This window comes from Odocoileus virginianus, unplaced genomic scaffold (genome assembly GCF_023699985.2).
Source record: "Odocoileus virginianus isolate 20LAN1187 ecotype Illinois unplaced genomic scaffold, Ovbor_1.2 Unplaced_Scaffold_28, whole genome shotgun sequence".
NCBI classification, from domain to species: domain Eukaryota; kingdom Metazoa; phylum Chordata; class Mammalia; order Artiodactyla; family Cervidae; genus Odocoileus; species Odocoileus virginianus.
The window spans coordinates 133,204-158,839 of record NW_027224290.1 but is presented as its reverse complement, the minus strand read 5'-3'; the positions used below and the strand labels follow the sequence as shown (position 1 = coordinate 158,839).

General features: G+C 37.3%; 2 protein-coding genes and 1 pseudogene across 2 annotated transcripts; all 3 read right to left on the bottom strand.

Moving 5' to 3' along the window:
• Nucleotides 1–5,692: 5,692 nt before the first annotated feature.
• LOC110147338 (olfactory receptor 52A1-like) lies at nt 5,693–6,643 on the bottom strand. The gene has a single exon (XM_020908773.2). It carries the CDS (start codon nt 6,641–6,643, stop codon nt 5,693–5,695), a length of 951 nt encoding a protein of 316 aa, XP_020764432.2.
• Nucleotides 6,644–12,690: 6,047 nt separating this feature from the next.
• Nucleotides 12,691–14,944, bottom strand: LOC110147337 (olfactory receptor 52A1-like; annotated as a pseudogene).
• Nucleotides 14,945–19,990: 5,046 nt separating this feature from the next.
• On the bottom strand, nt 19,991–20,947 carry LOC110147329 (olfactory receptor 52A5-like). The gene has a single exon (XM_020908765.2). The coding sequence runs from the start codon at nt 20,945–20,947 to the stop codon at nt 19,991–19,993; it is 957 nt and encodes a 318-aa protein (XP_020764424.1).
• Between the last annotated feature and the right edge of the window lie 4,689 nt (nt 20,948–25,636).

Here is a 25,636-nt window from a genome sequence, read left to right as displayed (position 1 = left end):
CACAGAAGAACTTTACAAAAAAGATCTTTACAACCCAGATACTCAAGATGGTGTATCACTCACCTAGAGCCTGACATCCTGGAATGCAAAGTCAGGTGGACTTTAGGAAGCATCACTATGAACAAAGCTAGTGGAGGTGATGGAATTCCAGCTGAGCTATTTCAAATCCTGAAAGATGATGCTGTGAAAGTGCTGCACTCAATATGCCAGCAAATTTGGAAAACTCAGCAGTGGGCACGTGACTGGAAAATGTCACTTTTCATTCCAAAGAAAGACAATCCCAAAGAAGGCCCAAACTACCACACAATTGCACTCATCTCACACTCTAGTAAAGTAATGCTCAAAATTCTCCAAACCAGGCTTCAGCAATACATGAACCGTGAACTTCCAGATGTTCAAGCTAGTTTTAGAAAAGGCAGAGGAATCAGAGATCAAATTGTCAACATTCACTGGATCATCGAAAAAGCAAGAGAGTTCCAGAAAAACATCATCTATTTCTGCTTTATTGACTATGCCAAAGTCTTTGACTATGTGGATCACAACAAACTGTGGAAAATTCTGAAAGAGATGGGGAATACCAGACCACCTGACCTACCTCTTGAGAAATCTGTATGCAGGTCAAGAAGCAACAGTTAGAACTGGACATGGAACAACAGACTGGTCCCAAATAGGAAAAGGAGTACATCAAGGCTGTATATTGTCACCCTGCTTATTTAACTTACACACAAGGTACATCATGAGAAACACTGGGTTGGATGAAGCACAAGCTGGAATCGAGATTGCTGGGAGAAATAGCAAAACCCTCAGATAAGCAGATGATACCACCCTTATGACAGAAACTGAAGAACTAAAGGACCTCTTCTTGAAAGTGAAAGAGGAGAGTGAAAAAGTTGACTTAAAGCTCAACATCCAGAAAACAAAGATCATGGCATCTGGTCCCATCACTTCATGGTAGATAGATGGAGAAACAGTGAAAAGAGTGCATGACTTTGTTTTCTTGGCCTCCAAAATCACTGCAGATGGTGACTTCAGCCCTGAAATTAAAAGACACTGGCTCCTTGGAAGAAAAGCTAAGACAAACCTAGGTAGCAATCTTGATTCCAGCTTGAGCTTCTCCCAGCCAGAGTTTCTCATGATGTATTCTGCATATAAGTTAAATAAGCAGAGTGACAATATACAGCCTTGATGTACTCCTTTTCCTATTTGGAACCAATCTGTTGTTCCATGTCCAGTTCTAATTGTTGCTTCCTGACCTGCATACAAGTTTCTCAGCAGGCAAGTTAGGTGGTCTAGTATTCCCATCTCTTTCAAAATTTTCCACAGTTTATTGTGATCCACACAGTCAAAGGCTTTGGCATTGTCAATAAAGCAGAAATAGATGTTTTTCTGGAAATTTCTTGTATTTTTCTACAATACAGCAGATGTTGGTAATTTGATTTCTTGTTCCTTTGCCTTTTCTAAAACCAGCTTGAACATCTGGAATTTCACGGTTCATGTATTGCTGAAGCATGGCTTGGAGAATTTTGAGAATTATTTTACCAGTGTGTGAAATGAGTGCAATTGTGCCGCAGTTTGAGCATTCTTTGGCATTTCCTTTCTTTGGGATTGGAGTGAAAACTGAACTTTTCCAGTCCTGTGGCCACTTAATGGAGTACTTGGGTGCAATCTCAAAAATGGCAGAATGGTCTCTGTTCATTTCCATTCAATATCACAGTAATCGAAGTCCATGTCCCAACTAGAAATGCCAAAGAAGTTGAAGTTGAACAGTTCTATGATGACCTACAAGACCTTCTAGAACTAACACTAAAAAAAGATATCCTTTTCATCATAGGGGACTGGAATGCAAAAGTTGGAAGTCAAGAGACACCTGGATAACAGGCAAATTTGGCCTAGGAGTACAAAATGAAGTAGGGCAAAGGATAACATGTCTTACCAAGAGAATGCATTGGTCATTGAAAATTCTATCTTCCAACAACACAAGTAATGACTTGACATGGACATCACCAGATGGTCAAAACCAAAGTCAGATTGATTATATACTTTGCAGCCGTAGATGAAGAAGCACTATAGAGTCAGCAAAAAACAAGACCAGTAGTGAACTGTGTCTCAGATCATGAACTCCATATTGCAAAATCCAGACTTAAATGGAAGAAAATGGGAGAACCACTAGACCATTCAGGTATGTGACCTAAATCAAATCCCTTATGATTATGCAGTGGAAGTGACAAGTAGATTCAAGGGATTAGATTTGATAGACAGAGTGCCTGAAGAACTATGGACAGAGGTTTGTGACATTGTACAGGAGGCAGTGATCAAGACCATTCCCTGGGGGGTGGGGGGAAAGTGCAAAAAGGCAAAGTGGTTGTCTGAGCAGGTCTTACAAATAGCTGAGAAAAGAAGAGAAGTTAAAGGCAAGGAAGAAAAACAAAGGTATACCCATCTGAATGCAGAGTTCTAAAGAATAGCAAGGAGAGATAAGAAAGCCTTCCTCAGTGATCAATGCAAAGAAATACAAGAAAAATAGAATGGGAATGATAGAGATCTCTTCAAGAAATTTAGAGACACCAAGGGAATATTTCATGCAAAGATGGGCACAATAAAGACAGAAATGGTATGAACCTAATAGAAGCAGAAGATATTAAAAAGTGTCAAGAATCCACAGAAGAGCGACACAAAAAAAGACCTTCATGACCAAGTTAACCACGATAGTGTGATCACTCACCTAGAGTCAGACATCCTAGAGTGTGAAGTTAAGTGGACCTTAGGAAGCATCACTTCGAATAGAGCTAGTGGAGGTGACGGAATTGCAGTTGAGTTCTTTTAAATCTTAAAGATGATGCTGTTAAAGTAGTGCACTCAATATGGCAGCAAATTTGGAAACTCAGCAGTGGCCAGAGGACTGGAAAAGCTCAGTTTTCATTCCAATCCCAAAGAAAGGCAATGCCAAAGAATATTCAAACTACCTCACAATTGTACCCATCTCACACACTAGCAACATACTGCTCAAAATTCTCCAAGCTAGGCTTCAACAGTATGTCAATCAAAAACTTCCAGATGTTCAAGCTGGATTTAGAAATGTCAGAGGAACCAAAGATCAAATGGCCAATGTCCGTTGGATCATAGAAAAAGCAAATGAGTTCCAGAAAAACACCTATTTCGCTTCACTGATTACACCAAAGCCATTGAATGTTGGATCAAAACAAGCTGTGGAACTTTCTTCAAGAGATGGGAATGCCAGACCACCTTACCTACCTCCTGAGAAATCTGTATGCAGGTCAAAAAGCAGCAGTTAAAACCGGACATGGAACAACGGTTGTTTCCAAATTGGGAAAGGAGTACATCAAGGCTGTACATTGTCACCCTGTTTATATAACTTATATGCAGAGTACATCATGGGAAATGCCAGTGCTGGATGAAGCACAAGCTGAAATCAAGATTGCCGGGAGAAATATCAATAGCATCAGAAATGGAGATGACACCACCTATATGGCAAAAAGCAAAAGGGAACTAAATAGCCTCTGATGAAGTAAAAGAGGAGAGTGAAAAATCTGGCTTAAAACTCAACATTCAAAAAACAAAGATCATGATATCTGAACCCATCACTTCATGACATGTAGATGGGGAAACAATAGAAACTATGAAAGTCTTTATTTTCTTGGCCTCCAAATTACTGCAGATGGTGACTGCAGCCCTGAAATTAAAAGACACTTGCTCCTTGGAAGAAAAGCTAAGACAAACCTAGACAGCATATTAAAAACAGAGGCATTACTTTGCCGATAAAGGTCTATCTAGTCAAAGCTGTAGTTTTTCCAAGAGCCATATATGGGTATGAGAATTGTATCATAAAGAAAGTTGAGCACAGAAGAATTGATGCTTTTGCACTGTGGTGTTGGAGAAGACTCTTGAGAGTCCCTTGGACTGCAAGGAGATCCAACCAGTCCATCCTAAAACAGATCAGTCCTGGGTGTTCATTGGAAGGACTGATGCTGAAGCTGAAACTCCAATACTTTGGCCACCTGATACAAAGAACTGACTCATTGGAAAAGACCCTGATTCTGGGAGGGACTGGGGGCAGGAGAAGGGAACAAGAGAGGATGAGATGGTTGGATTGCATTACCCACTCAATGGGCATGAGTTTGAGCAAGCCCCGGGAGTTGGTCATCTACAGGGAAGCCTGGTGTGCTGAAGTCCATGAGGTCACAAAGAGTCTGACATGACTGAGAGACTGAACTGAACTGAGCTGAGGTTTCCTGGCAACGAGGATTGTACACATTTTAAATTTTAATAAGCATTGTCAAATTACCTGCCCTAATGTACACCTTTATTTATTGTTAACTGAAAACTTTTCTGGAATTGTTTCCCAAATTTCTAAAATCTCCTTTGCTATGGTAGGATAAAAACTTTAGGCCATAAATTAAAGTTTGATTTTAGTATCCATTTCGCTGGGAAAATACAGAATTAGATTTTTTTTTTTTCTGTTTTCTCAGAATTATAGTTAAAACTTAAAGTTTTAAAACTTAAAGCTGAAGAAAAATTCACTAAGTAAGTTATTAATAGTTGCCATGGCTTACTAAGTTGTGTTTATCTCTACTGCTACTACTGACTATCATCACTCCTGCCCACGATTTTCCCATTTCCTGCTCAAATCTTAGCACTTGAGAGAGTGCAGGCATTCTCAGTTTGTCCTGTAGCTTCCTTCTTCCCTGATCTTGGGAGAGTAGACAGTGTGCCTTTCCACACCTGGACTCAAGGGACTCAGAACAATAAAATTCCCATGAAGACTGGACGTTTCTCACCATGTGAGAGACTGACACTCTGGGCCTCTAAGTATTTAATTTCCTAAAAAATCTGGAGATTAATTTGTGCATTCTACAACAATTTCTCTCTCATTATCATGTGTCTCTTTTCCTCTCATTCGGCTACACAGTTTACAAACTCAACACAATTAATTGCTGTGTCAAATTTGCCATTATGCTGCTATTCTGTAGCATAATATTTATAATGGCCTAAGATTTTAATAAAACTAGATGAATTAATAAAAAGTAAATGATGAAAACAGCAGAAAAAGTACTGTTGTGGAAAATCAAGCCCATTACTGTTCATGCTTTGTGTGCCTATAACTTCCTGAATGACCCTGAAAATATATTGAAATTTTTAGACTTTTTTTATCATTACTAACATAAAGACAGAATTTCTGTTTTGCTGTGTTTTTGATAAGAACAGTAACAGACACTTCCTCCATTTTTTTTCTTTTTCTTTTCTTTTTTTGAAAGAAGACCCAGATGACCAAGAAACAAAATCAAGAACTAGATTTATTGAGTACCTGGACACTGCAGAACATTAAGCCTTGGGTGTATCTAAATTCATTGAGAGATCCATAATTTGTGAATCTTTCCAGAGTTGGATATTTACAAGAGGACACTCAAGCAGGTAGTAGAAAAAATGAACGAGAAATGTAAAAGAGAAACATTCACTATTTTCCTCCTTTATGTTTCCTATTCTCATTATCCAGCTAAGATCCACAATCCTACTGACTGCTGTCATGCCCTAATAGCTAATAGCTAGCATTCTGGCAAATTGAAGAAAATTAAATAGAAAACTTGAGCATTTCCAATAACAGGGACTTTTTGTTGTTTTATCATGTTGTGAAATAGTGTTGCTCTTCACACAAAGATAAACATAAAAGCTTTTCTCACAGCAAATTTTTTGAGCAAAATATTTTTACCATATGTACACGGATCTGCTTGGTCTTCGCACCATAGACAAGTGGATTAAGAAATGGAGGGACTAGCAGATAAGTGCTAGAAAAGAGGATGTGAATATAAGGAGGGATGTGAGAACCGAATCTATGTGCAAAGAAGGAGAAGAAACCAAGGGAGTAGAACTGGAGGAAGACACAGATGTGAGCGACACAAGTGTTGAATGCTTTCAACCTAGCCTCCTTCTGAGGTAAACGAAAAACTGTGATGAATATCTGTATGTAGGACAGTGTGATTAATACAATGTCGAGCCCGGCAACAGTGAAGGCCACAAACAAACCGCAGATTTTGTTGACCCTGATATTTTCTGCAGACAGTTTCACAACAGCCATATGTTCACAGTAGGAATGAGAGATGACTGTTGTATGATAAAATTGTAATCGAAGCTTTATCAGTACTAGGCATGGTGCTACAAGAATGGCAGCCCTGAGTGTTACCATAGCTGCTATTTGAGTGACTAACTGGTGAGAGAAGATGGCAGCATATCTGAGTGGATAACAGATGGCTACATAGCGGTCCAGGGCCATGGCCAGGAGGATGCCTGATTCTGTGCACTGAAATGTGTGGATGAGCCACATTTGAAGCAAGCAAGAATCAAAATATATCTCTGTTACATGAAACCAGAAGATTCCAAGCATCTTGGGCACAATGCTTGTGCTGAGAGCAATATCTGTGACTCCTAGTATGCCTAGAAAAATATACATGGGCTGATGGAGGCTGCGTTCTGATATGATGATAATCAAAAGCAAGGAATTTCCAATCATAGCAATTAGATACATAGCACAAAATGAAATCCCAATCCAGCACTGCACAGATTCTAGGCCTGGGATCCCTATAAGGGTCAACACAGATGGCCTAAAGATTGTAAGGTTGGAAATGGACATAACCTTCAGTCTCCTGATGCAAACCCAAGTTTCTCATTCAGTCCTACTTTCTATCCATCTTCCTGTTTTTGCCCAAAGTTATCATATTGAGTCTCTCTGATTTATGCGGAAATCTTGGATTTTATCATCAGTCTCATTCACATGTAAAGGGTAAAACAAAGGTCAACAGAGACAACACTGTTTTTATGAAAGACATCCACAGACACAATACTGTAGTTCTTGTACCACTATAAAATGCTATGTGCAGCGATGGGCAATGCTTTAAAACCTAGAAAATAACTGAATTGGGAAATAAACTGCTGCATTGACTCTTATTCATTCCAGACCTGTGGGGAAAGAAAATAAACTTGTTTATATTGTGTGAAATTTGCATTTTAATCAGAGTTTAATGAATCTCTCCACATTACATATTTCAATTAACAGCTTTACTAGTCTCTTTTCCTCTGTTGGCTGCTTGCTAAGTCACTTCAGTCATTTCCGACTTCTTGCAACTGCAAGGACTGTGCCTACCAGGGTCCCCTGTCCATGGGAATCTCCAGGCAAGAATTCTGGAGTGGTTTGCCATGACCTCCTCCAGGGGATCTTCCTGACTCAGGAATAGAACCTGCATCTCTGAAGTCCCCTGCAGTGGCAGGCGGGGTCTTTCCCACTAGGACCACCTGGGAAGCATCTCTTTTCCTTAGTTGTCTCTAAATCAGGCACAATTGGCTTGGACCAGCAAATGCACAATCTCTGATCAGTATATTAGAATGAAGAATCCCCTATTAAAGAAGATAGAGGTAGAAACTCTTGTCATTCAAAAGCATAATATGTTTATCTACCAATCAATGCAATCTGTCTTTATAGAAGATTGGTAGTCCTTTATGAGAATGTGAAGGAAGAGTTGAAGGAAAGGTCATTCAAATCCATGTACATTTAGCAAATTTGTGGAAAAGTTCTTTTCTACATTTTACATTTCTAACAAAACTGTACTAATTTTGCCCATATTTCTAAAAGATGAGGTACATAAAATTTATCATGTGCTTAAAAATTAAAGATTTCAAATCAAAGATTAAAAATTTTCTTTTATATATAGTATAAGATGCCTAGAGGAGAGGGAATCTCTAGGACATAAGGGAAACAGCATCAGCAATGTATAGTGTCAAGAGGACTCATTCTTAATGGCTCAGGGGTATAGGACATGAACAAAAGTGTAACTTGACTGAAATACAGGCAGTTTCTTGGGTTAAAATGTACACAATGGCCATTAATTTGAGAATCGTCTAATTGAGGCTCATGTATTCTTCATGAAATAGATAATCTGGAATACTTGGGCTTCCCTGGTAGCTCAGTTGGGAAAAAAGTAGGAGACCTGAATTCAATCCCTGGGATGGGAAGAGTCCCTGGAGAAGGGAAAGGCTACCCACTCTAGTATTCTGGCCTGAGAATTTCATAAACTGTGTAGTCCATGAGTTCGTAAAGAGTCTGACATGATTGAGTGACTTTCACATAGCTGCCATTAATATGAGAATTGTCTAATTGAGGCTCATGAATTCTCCAGATGACAAATAGGTCTTCTTTATAACGAACCTTAAATTGCCTCTTTTTAAAAATTTTGAAGTCTCAAATATACGCTCCAATGATACAAATTAGCCATGGGTCATTGCTGTTAACTGTCCAGGATCTGAAGCCACTCAACAGAATTTAAATTCTGGATGGTCCTCCTTAGCTTTTGCCTGCCCTGCACTCAGTTATGAAATTTTACATTGTCTCAATTTCTTTATTATAAAGAATTATCATGGATAGAAACAAATTAGGATGTGATGGTATTACATGATATAGTCCATCTAAATATTTGGAAGGAATCATAAGGTGCACTGATTTGTCAATAAATGCTGGCTGTTAATCAATGCACATTTATCTTTTTCTCACAAATATCTTGAGATATTAAATGAGTACTTTATGTGAAAGAGCATTTCTACAGAATTACTTGAAGGGTATATTTTTTTCTGCATCTTTTCCAGTCTGAGCATGTGTAATTTCCCTGACCTTTGAACAAATAGGCTTTCCATTCATCTATCAGCACAGACATTCTCCACAAATATTTCTTTTTTCAAACTTGCTTTACAGCTTGTCACCAAGGGTAGTGTTAACTGATTCAAAATGCTTTGAAAAGCATGGGACACATCTCCCTAGCGACTGAACACTCAACTACTATAAGACTGTATTGTTTTGTCTTTTTCATCCTGGAATTATATTGGATCACCTGGCATATACATTCTTTTTGAAACCAACCCTCCAGTTTCCCATAATCAGTGCAGAATCTCTATCCCCAAAGACTCACCAGGGCTCATCTGTGATAATACACAGAGAAGCCATAAAGGAGAAAATGTTCTGACATTTCAAATAGTGAAGGGTGAATGTTTTATACTATAGGATGCACCTGGGGACTGGTTTTCACAAATCTCTGGTGCATGTTAAATTTCACTGGGGACAAGGATGGAATAGAAAGCACACTATCATTCAGAACATACAAAACTTTTTCTCTAATAGATGGCTTAGCATCTAACAATAATTCTCAAACTTTGGTTTCATTTTAGGACTGGGAACCAAAATGAGCCTTTTTTAAAAAATTCCTAAGGGAAGACAGTGCCAAAGAAAACAATAGAATTTAAATTCTGGATGGTTTGCCAGGAAAAACAAATAAATGACACTTGTTTACAAAAATAATGGGAAAATAAAGGTAAATAAAAACAACTTGAGATATTCAGACTAGTCAGCATAGACATACTGACAGAGAAATAAATAATGTGTTTTTAATCTAATTCTATATTTCTTATTTAAGGTCACTGCCTTTTTATTTAGGGTCCTAATAGGTGCTAACTTTGGAACATTCACCTCAGAGCCTCAGTTACAGACAATTTCTGAGCATGTAAGAGCTGATTACACAAATCTTTCCAGTATCCAAATTATCTCTCTCCAAGTTGTTCCAGTCATATTCAGAATTATTATGAGAGGATTGTATATATTTTCACAAATTGATATCAACTCCCCAACCTGAAACTATTATTTATGACAGGTATTTACTAGGTTGAAAGAAGACTTTGTGCCTTCCAATAGGATTTTAAGCTTTAATATTATGAAAGGAATAAACTTTGATTCACTGATGAGTACAAGAGAGAGGCTTACACCCCTGGATGACCTGATGACCTTACTTGAAGTCACACTGGTTTTGCCCTGTGTCATTGGGTCAAGCCCCATTCAGTAGTCCTATTCCTTTTGAATTAAGACTCTCTGACCACATCCTCATATCAAACTGCCATAAACTTATCATCCTCCTAGAGAAAGCAATGGTATAGGATTGAGGGCAGTTATATGAAGGAACCCAGCTCAGCCAAGATCAGGGTGTGTGCACATCTTTGCATCTGGGCACTCAGTGATTCATATCAGCAGATTGAAATCAGCCATAGCTGAGGATTTGTACCAGAAAAAATAAAACACAAAACCAGAGCACATCATCAAATAAAAAGAAATAAATTTAATTGAAATCTGAGAAATATAAATGTGAAGTGTCTTGATATGTTTACACTTTTTATGGAATTTTTTGAATGAAGATGGACATCCTTACCATGCAGAGAGAGAAGGGGACTATGGATAAGATTTATGGCCAGAGATCTGCTTCCTGGTGCAAGAGTAGACTCAGGTACCTCATGCAATAGAATATCATTCAAGTATGAAAGTAAATGAAATTTTTATTTATGCTGCAACCCAAATGAATCTTGAGAACGTTATTCTAAGTCAAAGAAACCAGACTCAAAGGCCAAATATTGTTTCATTTCACTTACATAAGATGTCTGGAGATGAGAAATCACAGACACAGAAAGTCAATTAATGTGTGCCATGAAATGGGTTTGGAGAATGGGGAGTTGCTGCTAAGGGGGATGCAGTTATCTTTATTAGGATGCTGAAAATGTTCTGGAATTTGATAGTAGTGATGATTGCATGGGTTTTTGGATATGTCAAAAACCAGAGATTAATACTCTCTAAAGAGTGTGCTATATGGTATGCAAATTATATCTCAATAAACAAAGAAAACTTACTTCGTATGGTATACACAGACCATGCAGGAAGAAATATTAGATATATGCTTTTAAATTTAGGATATATCAAATAAATGTGGTGACACGATTTTGTGACTGACAATGCAACTTAACCCAGGTGTAATTGTTAAATATTCATTCTGCAGAGAAAGTTTATATGGGAATTCTGACTTTTTATTCAAATTTTATGTCAACCTTAAACTCTCTAAAAAGTAAAGGATATTAGACGAAACTAATTTAATAGTAGAAAAAAATTTTTATTTCGACAAATAGGAAAAGATTAAATGATTTAAGTTATTTCAGTTTGGAACAACTCTTCCTCCATATGTCTTCATTAGGAAACCATTTAAATTATTCTATTGTGAGAATAAATGCTCATTATGAAAATTTTGATAGAATTTTTTATGCATTTATTGTCTAAATCCTTCATGCAATATACATTTATTCATATTTAAAATGTAACGTGTATGTGGAGGCCAGGAGAATACAAATAGATGACCCATGTGACCTACATGAAAAAAGAAGTTACACAGAGGAGAAAGGAAGAGGTGCTGTAATGCATGCTATGAGCGCTATTAGGAGATGTAGAGAAAAAAATAAGGACAATGGCTAAATTTCTTAGAGGAAACATTTAACTAAATTCTAAATGTCGGATAGAAGTCAGCCAGGCAAAAAATACATGTTTGCATAAAAAATATTAAGAATAAGATACAGATGCATCAAGTACTTTATGTTTAAATGAAAACTGCCAGCAAATGAAAGATGAAAAACATAGTATTTCATTTTTCATAAGATCATATGTAAGACTAAAAAAAAGAATAGCTAGTGACTAATAGAGAGAAGATAAATTATTTGAGGATACTTTAGAGATAAATACTAAGATCAGATGATTGGTTACATGTACAATGTGGAATTTTGGCCAACATCAAAGGCAAATGATGCTTCTGGATTGGTTGACTGAATGAATAATGGCAGCCATTTCTAAATTGAGATATTTAAATAACAGCACTTGATACAAACACATCTTACATTGATGTACAGAATTTGTCAAGAGTATTATAAGAATCTTCCTTTTACAATTTATCCAGATTTACATATCTTTTTACATTATGCTCAATTTTGCTTTACCTCTGAACAATTCGATAGATACATGGATAGATATACGATAGATAATTTTTATGAAGTGTTTATGAGTAAATTCAAGACATAGTGTTCCTTTGTGCCTAAACATTTAAATATGCTTCCCTAACAAAAGGACAGTCTACTGCCTAACTGTAGCATTATAGCCAGTATCAGGACATTTAGCACTGAAGTGATATTATAACCTAAGTGTTAGTCCATATACAAGGTTAAAAATAGTCCAAAGACCTATGTGTATATTTTTCTTGCCTAAAATTCAATTCAGGATTATACAATGCATTTTATATTCATATCTCTTTGCACTCCTTCAACCTATACCAACTCTTCAGACTTTTTGCCTTTGTCCTTTGTTTTGTTTCATTTTTGAGGATTCACTTACTTAATATTTTAAACTTTATATTAAAGTCTAATATAAGTACAGAAATGATACTTTGTACAGCTTAAGGGATTTTTTGCAAAGGAGACATAAATGTGTAACAACACAACTGAAGTTTATAACATTATTCCCACCAAGAATCTCCTTCCAGGATTGGTCATTACATCACCATTTCAGAAAGAAAAGGAAAGAAACTATGTTCACTAGTTTACTCTTTTATGTTTCTTAATTTCTTTATCCAGATACAGTACAGGAAACTACATCACATAGCTGTCATGCCAGATTATGAAAACCGGCTTATGACTGCAAATTAAAAAAATAAATAAATAAATAAAACTTAAATAGAAAACTAAAGAATTTCAAAAACATGGATTTTTGTGGTTTTATTTTGTTTTGAAATTTTGTTACTATGCACAAAGAAAAACACATGGTTGCACTATTCATAGTAAATTTTATGAACAGAATATTCTTACCATATGCATAAGTTTGTGTTTAGTCTTTGCACCATAGACAAGTAGATTGAGAAATGGAGGGAACACCAAGTAAATGCTAGAAATGAGGATGTGGATGTAAGGTGAGATGTGAGAACCAAACCTATGTCAAAGAAGAAGGCAGGGAGGTAGAGTTGGAGGAAGACATCAATATGAGTGATACAAGTATTGAATGCTTTCAACCTTGCCTCCTTCTGGGTCAAAAGAAACAGCTGTGATAAATAACTATACATAGGGCAATGTAATGAATGTAAGGCCAAACCCAGCAACAGTGAAGTTCAGTCTAGTTGCTCAGTTGTGTCCGATTCTTTGCAACCCCATGAACCGCAGCACGCCACGCCTCCCTGTCCATCACCAACTCCCGGAGTTTACCCAAACTCATGTCCATTGAGTCGGTGATGCCATCCAACCATCTCATCCTCTGTCGTCTCCTCCTCCTGCCTTCAATCTTTCCCAACATCAGGGTCTTTTCCAAGGAGTCAGCTCTTCACATCAGGTGGCCAAAATATTGGAATTTCAGCTTCAACATCAGTCCTTCCAATGAACACCCAGGACTGATTTCCTTTAGGATGGACTGGTTGGATCTCCTTGCAGTCCAAGGGACTCTCAAGAGTCTTCTCCAACACCACAGCTCAAAAGCATCAATTCTTTGGCATTCAGCTTTCTTTATAGTCCAACTCTCACATCCATATATGACCACTGGAAAAATCAGAGCCTTTAACTAGACGGAAGTTTGTTGGTAAAGTAATGTCTCTGTTTTTTAATATGCTGTCTGTGTTGGTCACAACTTTCCTTTCAAGGAGTTAGTGTCTTTTAATTTCATGGCTGCAATCACCATCTGCAGTTATTTTGGAGCCCAGAAAAATAAAGTTAGCCACTGTTTCCCCATCTATTTCCCATGAAGTGATGGGACCAGATGCTATGATCTTAGTTTTCTGAATGTTAAGCTTTAAGCCAACTTTTTCACCTCTTTCAATTTCATCAAGAGGCTTTTTAGTTCTTCGCTTTCTGCCATAAGGGTGGTGTCATCTGCATATCTGAGGTTATTGATATTTCTCCTGGCAATCTTGATTCCAGCTTGTGCTTCTTCCAGCCCAGCGTTTCTCATGATGTACTCTGTATATAAGTTAAATAAGCAGGGTGACAATATACAGCCTTGACGTACTCCTTTTCCTATTTGGAACCAGTCTGTTGTTCCATGTCCAGTTCTAACTGTTGCTTCCTGACCTGCATACAGGTTTCTCAAGAGGCAGGTCAGGTGGTCTGGTATTCCTATCTCTTTCAGAATTTTCCACAGTTTATTGTGATCCACACAGTCAAAGGCTTTGGCATGGTCAATAAAGCAGAAATAGATGTTTCCCTGAAACTCTCTTGCAACAGTGAAAGCCACAAACAAACCATAGATTCTGTTGACCCAGACATTTCCTGCAATCAGTTTCACAGTGGCCATATGCTCACATTAGGAGTGGGATATGACACTTGGATGATAAAATTTTAACTAGAACTTTATCAGTATTAGGTACCAGAGTCTTTCCAGGTGACACTAGTGGTAAAGAACCTGCCTGCCAATGCAGGAGATATAAGAGATGCAGGTTCAATCCCTGGGTTGGGAAGATCCCCTGGAGGAGGAAATGGCAACCCACTTCAGTATTCTTGCCTGGAGAATTCCATGCACAGAGGAGCCTGGCAGGCTACAGTCCATAGCATCTCAGAGATGGACACACTGAAGCGGCTTAGCACACATGCAGACACAAGCATGGTAGCCCTGAGTGGTACCACAGCCTTGATTTTGAGTAACTAAATGGTGGGTGGAGATGGTAATATGTCTCAGTGGATGGTGACTTAGTGGTCCAGGGCCACGGCAAGCAGGATGCCCACCTCTATGCACTGTTATGTGTGAATAAGCCACTTTTGAGGCAATCAGGAATCAAAATAAATCTGTTACATGAAACCAGAAGATTCCAAGCATCTTGAGCACAATGCTGGTATGAAGGGCAATATCAGTGCCTCCTAGCATGCCTAGGAGAATGTCCATGGCCTCATGGAAACTGTGTTCTGATTTGATAATGATAAACAGCAGGAAATTTCTAATCATAGGAATGAGATACATGACACAGAATGGAATCCCAATCTGACACTGCACAGACTCTAGGCCTGGGATCCCTTTTAGGGCCAACACAGAAGGCATGAAGACTGTGATGCTGGAAATGGACATAATCTCTTTGGATCTTCTGCTGCAAACAAATGTTTCTCAGCTAAAGCTACTGCATAATTTTCTACCTTTACTTTTCACCCTAAGTCAACATATTGAGTCTTTCTGATTTTATGGAAATCTGAGATCATATCATCCATCTCATTTACATATCTAAAGTATGAAAGAAAGACCCAAAGATATATATCACTGTTTTTAAGAAAGATATCCCATAAGTAGAAATCCACAGTTCTTGTACCACAGTAAAATTTTCTATGCAATACTTTAAAACCAGCAAAATAACTAGGGTGGGAAATAAACTGCTGACTTGCTGTTTTAAGTTCATACCTTTGGACCAAAAAATAGACATCAATTTTTCTTGAAAATTTTATTTTAATCAAAGTTTGATGAATTTCTCCACATTCTACTTAATTTCTTTGCTACTGTTTTCTGTCAGTTGTCTCTAAATCAGGAAGAGTTGGTTTGGACCAGCAAATCCTCAGACTCTGACCAGTATGTGAGAGTGAAAAGTTTCCTATGAAAGAGAAGAGAAAGAAGTACTTGTGACCCAAAGTTTAAGATTTTATATAAATGTATATATCCATCAATCTATCAAACTATACTATCTGTCCCGATGCAAGACAGAATATTCTTCAGGAGAATGTGAAGGAAGAGTTCAAGAAAAGGTCATTGAAATCCATAAAGATTTAGTGAATTTGGGCTAAAGTTCATTGCTACAGTTTACATTTCTAGTAAACCTATACTTTTGCCTATAATTCTAAAAGCTTAAATCCTTAACATTTTTGCCCTTACATTAGATTAAAAAAATCTCTAATAACTGTAATGTATATTATGGATACCTAGAGGGAGCAATCTCCAAGGAAGCAAGAGAAGCATCAGGAGTCATGTACAGCAGTAAGACTCATTCTTAACGACTCAAGGATATAGGAATATGCGTAAATGTGTAACTTGACTGGAATAGAGCCTTGTTTTGTGGGTTTAAACCGTTCAAAGTTACCGATACTATAAGATCTGGATAATTTATGCTCATCAGTTCTTAATGAAATAAATAATCTGGAATACTTGTGTCATTCTTGTGAACCCACACATAAGGAATTAATAGAAAATGAAGAAATGCAAGGATATGTTCCTTAAAAGGAGTTAAATGTAGAACAGAAATAGAACACTCTGGGTTGACTTTGGGACATTAGAGATAATTGAGCAGAGACTACTGAGAAATTGAGGAATTTTTGATCATTTTCAATTCACTGAGAACTAATTTTTATGAAAACCTGGATCATGAATCATGTTAATGTGTTTTTTTTCTTTCTGATCAAAAGCATTACTTGTTAAATGTTATATAATTTCAATCAAATAATCCTCAAAACTATACATTGGAGAATTGTCTATAATTCTGAGAAAATAAAGTTAGCTTATTTCTTTCTTTCATAGACTCTCCAATAAAGTTGTTTTATGTCAGTATATCATGAGAAGCTAATCCTACAATTAATAGGCAATAAATCAGGCAGTAATGCAGGAAGCAATTGTGGTTCGTGCTGTTAAAATTCAAGTAAAAGAATGAAGAGATAATTTTAATGTAGGATTTGAACATGATCTGACAAGTACAGAGAGAAGAATAGCAGGTGGGAAGTTTGTATATATATATATAGTGAATACAAGGATGATGGGATGGGGTGATTATTATTGAAAAAACTGGCAATGAAAAACTGTGAAGATAAATTTGGGAGTAGTGAGACTTACTTATCAACTGTTGGGAGTTGGTTCTGCTCTAACTAGATACATGAAGAGTACTGTCATCTTCATATCACTATGATATCACTTACCTTATCATATCACTATCACTTCATATCATATCACCCATGGCTTGGAACTCCTCAGCTTGTCTTATTCCTTTGCATGATGTGTCCTGAAATACTTCTTCCTTTTACCTGCACCTTTGTTACTGCATAGGGTCTACATCAGGAACTTGAATTATGTGGTGCTGGGCCATCTAGCATGGGTGCCCATCTCTGAGATAACCTTTTATGCTTTTCTCTTTTATCTGCAATACTGATATCCCTCATCTTTTGTAGGTCTGTCTGAGATAATGCTTTTGCGTTTATTCTCCAGTAAAACTCACAACAAGATCTGTGCTATTCTGGGGTATAGCATCAAGTTATTCAGCTTGAATTGAAACAAAAAGCTGCTAGGTACTGATTTTAATGTTTTCTAATGGAATTGTGAAGAAGGAGTTATAAACACAAAATGAGGCATTTACTACCCACTAGCTAATGACACAGGGGTTTTAATCACGCCTTGTTGGGTTATCTGCACCTAATATCCCTGAAAGCATTGCTACAACTTGCAGATAATTCCTTACCATTCTCCACCCACACACCACACACAGGCTAAGTACAGAGATTTATTTTTAATAGGCTAATTTCTTAAATTAATTCATTGATTTTAATTGGAGGCTAATTACTTTACAATATGGTGGTTTTTGCCATACATCAACAAGAATCAACCATGGGTATATACACGTGTCCCACTGTCCTGAACCCCCCTCCCACCTCCCTCCTCACCCCCTCCCTCCCAGAGGCTGAATTCCATTCCTGTTGTTCTCATTGACAAATAAGTATAAAGTCTATTTAAATGCAAACATGTTCTATGCTAATGAATTCTATTTAAATAGAATTCCTTCTATGTGACCCTTCCTTTTAATGAGGCAATTCTGATATGAATTTTATGTTCCATTCAGTATCGAAAGTGGCATATTGAACTCTCCTACTATTTTTGTGTGGCTGTGTATATCTCCCTTTAGTTATATCAATGCTTGCTTCACATATTTGGGGTCTCTAGTATTTATAATGTGTTTTCATAGTGAATTCTCCCTTTTAATATTACATGATGTCTTTGCTTTTAAATGACATTTTTTTTTTTTTTTTTTTGCCACGCTCTGCAGTTTACAAGATCTTAATTCTCTGAATGCATGCTTAGTTGCTCAGTCTTGTCTGACTTTTTGCTACCCCGTGGAATATAGTCTATGGACTATAGACTAACCCCATGGACTTTAGACTGCAGGCTCCTCTGTCCTTGGAATTCTCCAAGCAAGAATACTGGAGCCGGGTTGCCATTTCCTCTTGTGGGGATCTTCCCAAGCCAGAGATCAAACCCACATCTCCTGTGTCTCCTGCATTGGCAGGAGATTCTTTATCACTGAGCCACCTGGGAAGTGCTTAGTTGGAAACTAATCCCTGGGACAAAATCCCTGGCCAAAGGCAGTGAAAGTGCTAAGTCCTATCCAGTGGACTGACAGGGAACTCCTGCTGACAATTTAGCTAAATGCTTATTTTGTCTGATAAAAGCATCCCCACTCCTGCCTTTTGTTTGCCACTGTCATGAAATTTCCTCTGTGCATTTACTTTCAGCCTCGATGTGTTCATAATTCTTAAATCCATTGACTCTCTTGTAGACAGTATATAGTTTGATTTAGTTTTTATTTAGTCATATATCCTTTACATATGTCTGATTATCCATTCACAAGTTTTGTATTCCTTCTCTCACTGTATTTTTTTCATGTTTTGCTTCATAATTTATATTTACAGAGCTTTTTAAAGACAAATAGTTTATGGGTCAAATGTATTTCTAAGAAAAAAAAAATTATTTCCTCATTATTCAACAAGATGTCCTTCCACAATTTCTTCTACCTCCATATCTTTAATAGCGTGCTCCGTTTGCTTTATTGTAGTAAAAGGCTTCCTTGGTTTATTTCTTTCTTGAACTGTGCATCTGTCCAAAATTAGAGACAAGATGTCCCTCCCTGTCTAGTTGGTTCTTTTTAAAAACTCTTCTGAGTCCTCAGTATAAAGTCTTGACTGAAGACAATTTAAACATGATCTCTACCAGTGCAGCATCCTGGGAGAACGTGAAGATGCATGGGCAGAGGAATAGCAAAGATTAAAGAAAGATCTGAAGTATATTTTTGGAAGTCAGTTTCTCCCATGACAGGTTTGGCTTTAGCTCATAGTTTAAGATGACATATTCAAACATTCAAGGCATCATCTTTGTTTACATTGATAATATTGGATTAAACTCTCTATAATGCTGATTTTCTGTAAGATAGTGTTATATGTTATCTTAAAGCCTTCAGATTAATTGATCTTGAATACAATTGATAAAAAATAGGGAAATGCTTAAATTGTTCATTGTACAATGCCATTTTTATTGAAGTTTTAAGAAGTCTCAGGTATTGTCCTTGTTCATACAAGCGTAAATAAGACAAACTTACTGTCCTCTACATCCTTGCGGTAGATGTTTTTGAAACATTGGAATTTATTTGTCTATATTTTTAATTCTACAACTTAAACCTTCAAATTTGGATTAATGTATTAAAATGCCTTCTGAAGGATGTGCTCTATTTAAGTCCTATGATAATGTTGTTTCCTAAAAAAATTTTCTCTGTGAATAGACCTAATTTATTTTTATAAATCTCTTTTGTGCTATCTTTCTTATACCACTAATTCCATGTTTACAGAATTTAGTTTACATCATATAGGTTTTGTGTTATTGGTATTACTGATTTTACATTATTTTTATATCAGTATTTCAGAAAAAAGTAGACAAAAATAGATGTGATTAAACTTTTCAAAATATAGATTCACAAGGAGATGTCAGAAAATGACTCATGGCCAGAATTACAGCTAAGAGTTGGATTTAAAGTTTCAAGATACGACTCTTTGACATGATCCTTAGAAGTTATCTGGGATCAATGGCTGCTTTCTACAATTTACTTATCTGTGCAGGTCTTAGTGTTACTCAAGAGAAAGCTCTAGGTTGTAAGGGACAGGGCAAAAACAATAATGGAAACAATTGGAAATCACAATATAAGAGTTTCTTAGGGTAGCAAACCAAAGTTCTTAAGTATTGGATGATTCATTAACTGTCTCCTTCCATTATGAGTATCTGAGATTTAAAACATTTTTTCAGATGTAGAAATGTGTAGATGACCTAGCTTTTAGCATATTGATGTTGCTACTTTGAACTAACCTAAATTTTCTTTAGAAAGATCCACTAATGATTAAGATGTTTGGAGCATACAAATATTGTTAGCACATGGTCACGGATTTGTTTTGTCTTCACTCCATAGACGATTGGGTTGAGAAAAGGTGGAACTAACAGGTAAAGGTTAGATAAAAGGATATGAACATATGGTGGTACATGAGAACCAAATCTATGTGTGAAGAAAGAGAAGAAACCAAGGAGGTAGAACTGCAGGAAGACACAAATATGAGCGATACATGTATTAAAGGCTTTGAATCTTGCCTCCTTCTGGGGCAGTTGAAACACAGTAATAAAGATCTGAATGTAGGACAAGGTGATAAAGATTATGTCAAATCCTAAGATAGTGAAGGCAACAAATAGACCATAGATCTTGTTGATCCGTATATCTTCAATAGCCAGCTTCACAATGGCCATATGCTCACAGTAAGAGTGGGAGACAACAGTGGTTCGGTAGAATTTGAGACGATATTTGATTAGTACCAGACATGGTGCTCCTAGTATGGCAGCCCTGAGTGTCACCCCAACCCCAATGTGAGTCAAGAGCTTTTGGGAGAAGATGCTGGCATGTCTCAAGGGATTACAGATGGCCACATAGCGATCTAGGGCCATCGCCAGTAGGACACCTGATTCAATTCCCTGGAATGAGTGAAGAAGCCACATTTGTAGAAGACAGGCTTCAAAAGAAATCTGTATCAAATGAAACCAGAAGATGCCTAACATTTTGGGGAGAATACAAGTGCTAAGTGCAATGTCTGTGGCCCCCAACATAGCAAGAAAAATGTACATAGGACTATGGAGGCTGTTTTCATATTTGATTATCACTAAAATTAGAGTATTCCCAATTATTGCCATAAGATACATGACACAGAATGGAATCCCGATCCAGCACTGCACGGACTCCAGGCCAGGAATCCCGATGAGTGTTAATACAGAGGGCATGAAGACTGAGCCATTGGGTCTGAGCATGGTGATTTGGTCAGTAGAATCAAGGAGGGATATTGCTGTTTCATCTCCTAGTCCCTGTTAAGTCTCAAAAATTAAAAATAAGGATAAATTATTTAAGTAAAACATATTTTAGTTTGATTAGGAGGATACCATTTTATTTGTCCCAATGGCTCCTCTCTAATTTTCCATCTCTTTTTCCAATGTCTTTCAATGATCAATTATCAGATTCTATGTTTCTGCATGCCTTTATCATTTTCAATGAGAAAAATTAAGTGGACTGGATAACTTCTTTCTAGTCCTTGACTATTGGAACAAACAAAGTCCCTTTAGCTTGTGCTGCTAATCACCCTCAGTGCTGTCTTTATGACCTACCAATTAAAATTGAAGGAAACAATTCATTTAATTCAGAGTAAAGAATTTTAAGAACTAAACTGTACCTAGATTAGACATGAAAGATCTATACCAGTGGTAAATCATTCTGCTTGATTATAGTCAGAAAACAAGTTTAATGAAAATATTTTTCATTTTGAAACTCACTTCTTTTTTTTTGTCTAGGTTGGTCTCTTCATGATTGGATCCCTCTACAGTACTCTCGGACTGCTTTAAAGCTAATTTTTCAAATTTTCAGTATTTTCCCAAGGACAAGCTCTGCATCTTTACCTTCCATTTCTTAAACTCTGATAAGATAAATCCATTACTTTGAAATTAATGGGTGCTGCCCTTTGTCCTCAGACAGCACTTGATGCAGTGCTGTCTTCAATCATGATGGACTTCCCTGGTGGCTCAGACGGTAAAGCGTCTGCCTACAATGCGGGAGACCCAGGTTCAATCCCTGGGTCGGGAAGATCTCCTGGAGAAGGAAATGGCAGCCCACTCCAGTATCCTTGCCTGGAAAATCCCATGGATGGAGAAGCCTGGTAGGCCCCAGTTCATGGGGTCGCAAAGAGTCGGACACAGCTGAGCGACTTCACTTTCACTTCACCCTTTATCCTTAGCTCGAAGGAAAATCACATGTTCTTGTCCTCTCCATCATCCTTCAAGTTACCCTTTATCCTTAGCTTGAAGATTGCCCTTTTAGATCTTTTCTCACTATGCCCTGTTGTGTGCACATCACTTGTATCATTCAATTTCAAGTACCACCCTATATCTCCTATGCTTCCCTTTCATTATCAATAAACATTAAGCCTGAATATTTAGTTTTTCTTAACTATTTGCAGTAACATACAACTCTCTATGAAATTTAATGTTTCCTTTACTTAAAGCCTCAGGCATCTTATAGCCACTAAAACTACAATTTCTATACAGGTAAACTTTTTTCTTTTATACATCTGTTTTTCATTGGAGCAGATTCATCTCTTAGTCTCTGCCCTTCAGTAATTACTTCACCCACAACACTGTATGCTTCCAGGGCCTCCTATGAATGGCTTTGTCTTATCATTTTCCAAAGTCTTCAGGGTTTTTCTTGCCTGCTAATGGGAGTTGCTCAGTCGTGTCTGACTCTTTATGACCCCATTGACCATACAGTCCATGGAATTCCATATCTGACTCTTTGCAACCCCATGGACTGCAGCACTCCAGGCTTCCCTGTCCTTCACCATCTCCTGGAGTTTGCTCAAACTCATGTCCATTGAGTCAGTGATGCCATCCAACCATCTCATCCTCTGTCATCCCCTTCTCCTGCCTTCAATCTTTCCCAGCATCAGGGTCTTTTCCATGAGTCAGTTCTTTGCATCAGGTGGCCGAAGTATTGGAACTTCAGCTTCAGCATCAGTCCTTCCAATGAATATTCAGGATTGATTTCCATTAGGATGGACTGGTTTGATCTCCTTGCAGTCCAAGGGACTCTCAAGAGTCTTCTTCACACCACAGTTAGAAAGCATCAATTCTTCGGCTCTCAGCCTTCTTTATAGGCCAATTCTCACATACATATGTGACTACTGGAAAAACTGTAGCTTTGACTATATGGATCTTTGTCAGCAAAGTAATGTCTTTGCTTTTTACTATGCCGTAGCCCTTTCTATTTCTTAGATCAGTTTTTTCATTGACACAAACTTCACGAGTCCTAATAATATTCTATAGCGAGGCTTCCTTGCTGTTTTTTTACTTCTGCTGCTGCTGCTAAGTCACTTCAGTCTTGTCCGACACTGTGTGCCCCATAGACCACAGCCCACCAGGCTCCGCAGTCCCTGGGATTCTCCAGGCAAGAACACTGGAGTGGGTTGCCATTTCCTTCTCCAACGCATGAAAGTGAAAAGTGAAAGTGAAGTCTCTCAGTCGTGTCCGACTCTTAGCGACCCCATGGACTGCAGCCTACCAGGCTCCTCCGTCCATGGGACTTTCCAGGCAAGAGTACTGGAGTGGGTTGCCATTGCCTTCTCCTATTTTCTTACAGGGCAGAAAAAAAAAAAAAAAAAAACCGACAGTCTTTAATGATTAAGAATGAATGGTTATGTGCCTTTAATCAAACTGGGAGAATAAATTGCCTAGAAAGTGGAATCATTTTTCAGTGGAATCATAATCAGATTAAAGAGATGTGGGGGGCATTCAAAGAGAAAATAGTTTGTACACAAACCACAGAAGATGGTGAGCTATGGCAGGGCTGTATGTAAATAAACATGTTCATATATAATATATTTCATAAGCTGAAATGATGGATAATAAAAAGCAAAGACTATAAAAAATGAAGTTAATGTTTCAAATAAATGATTTAACATTTTAGGATTTAAGATCATCTTTTGGAAGGTAAAAAGATTCATCTTCTAGCAGCTCGATGAATGGCTTGAAAGACATGGCTGCTGAGTGTTATGAGACTTGAATGGGAGACTAAGAAAGATATTTGTGATAGCCTATACATTATATTATAAGGGATGTGGTCTAGCAAAAGAATAACAAGAATGCAAAATCTGTTGGACTCATTGTCTTTATGTAACAGAAATTGGAAGGGATGAGGCTAAGAGTGTTCTTGGGTTGAGAATTATAGCAATTAATGACAAAGACAAGCTGAATGGAAGTTTATGTGTATAGATGTGTTTGTTTAGAAAGAGAGGAAAGCTATCTTAAACACTGAAATTCATAAACCAGGGTAAATATACTTCGGTTATCTCTATATCATAAAACTTGAATGACTAGTGTTACATGCAGGTCCAATTTTGATTCAAGCTGGGTTTCAGGGTCTAAAAGATGTAAGGAATTGAGGGCTCACAATCCACACTCCCTACCATCTCGGGGATTTTTCCTCAATGAGCGCTCTGACATTCACCCACTGAGCTCTATCTCAAGTCCTCCAGTGGCAGAGGACTCTCTTTGTTTTCTCAGATAGCTTGCCACATTTCAGGTCAGCTCTGAATGTCAAACAGATCTTCTATACAACATCCTTAAATGGGCTCCTTCTAAATTCCTTATTAAATTCCCAAATCTGCAATCCAGTTATGCATATTAGTTATGAGTCATGGCAGTGAATTGCACAGGATCTGAAGTCAGTCAACAGAGTTTAAATCTGACACAGACAGTTGAGAAACTTTACATGGTCTCAATTTCTTTATTACTAAAGACATATTCATGGATGGAAATATATTACAGTGTGATTGTGAGTATTATATGACATAATCCATCTAAATAGTTGGAAGAAAACATAAGATGTATTGATCTGTCAATAAAGGCCAGTTTTTAATAGATGGAATTTTACCTTTTTCTCACAAATCACTTGAGATATTAAAAGAGCATTTTATCAGAAAAAGGATTTCTACTGAATTCCTTGAAGGGTATCTTTTCTAGTCTAAACATGTATAACTTCCTGATCTCTTAACAAATAAGCTTTCCATTCATCTATCAGCATGGATATTATTCTCTAAGGTCCTTGATTTTGTCAGCCTCACTTTACAGATTGTCACTAAGCATGGTTTAATTGATTCTGAAATGTTGTGAAAAGAATAAGACACAACTTTGTAGCATTTGATCACTTCATTACTGTAAGATTATATTTTTTTTATCCTGGAATTATATGATCAAGTTGTGTGTGTGTGTGTATATGTATACACACACACACACACACACACACACACACATATATATATAATGAAACCAAGCCTCCAGTTTCCCACACTCAGTGCAGAATTTCAAACCCAAAGACTTACCAGGAATCATCTGTGGTGATACAGGTCGAAACCGTAAAGCAGAAAATGATCTGACATTTCAGATAGTGAAGGATGGATGTTTTATACGATAGCATGCACCTGGGGGATGGTTTTCACCAGTCCCGGATGAGCTTTCAGGTTCACTGGAGACAAGAATGAAGAAGGCACACGGTTGTTCAGAACAAACAAAATTTATTCTCTAATGGATTTTCATCTAAAAAAATTCCTCAAACTCTGGTTTCACTTTGGGACTAGGAAATAAAACGAGCCTTCTTTTAAAAATTCCTAAGAGAAGACTGTGCCCCAAGACCACACACACAAAAAATCAATAATGTGTATTTACAAAAGTAATGAAATAATAAAAGTAAACAGTAACATCTTAAGATATTCAGATTGATCAGCATGGACATGCTGGCAGAGAAGTGAAAATATGTATTTTTGGAATTTAATTCTAGTTGGGGTACCAGTATTTCTTATTTAGGCACACGGTTGAGGCTGACTGGGAATGTTCACCTCAGAGCCTCAGTTACAGTCAGTTTCTGATCTTCTTCTGGGCAAAATCTGGTGACACAAATCC

What these genes read in the sequence shown, in the direction of transcription:
- LOC110147329 (XM_020908765.2), bottom strand. Translation starts at nt 20,947, where the DNA reads ATGCTCAGACCCAATGGCTCAGTCTTCATGCCCTCTGTATTAACACTC.
- LOC110147338 (XM_020908773.2), bottom strand. Translation starts at nt 6,643, where the DNA reads ATGTCCATTTCCAACCTTACAATCTTTAGGCCATCTGTGTTGACCCTT.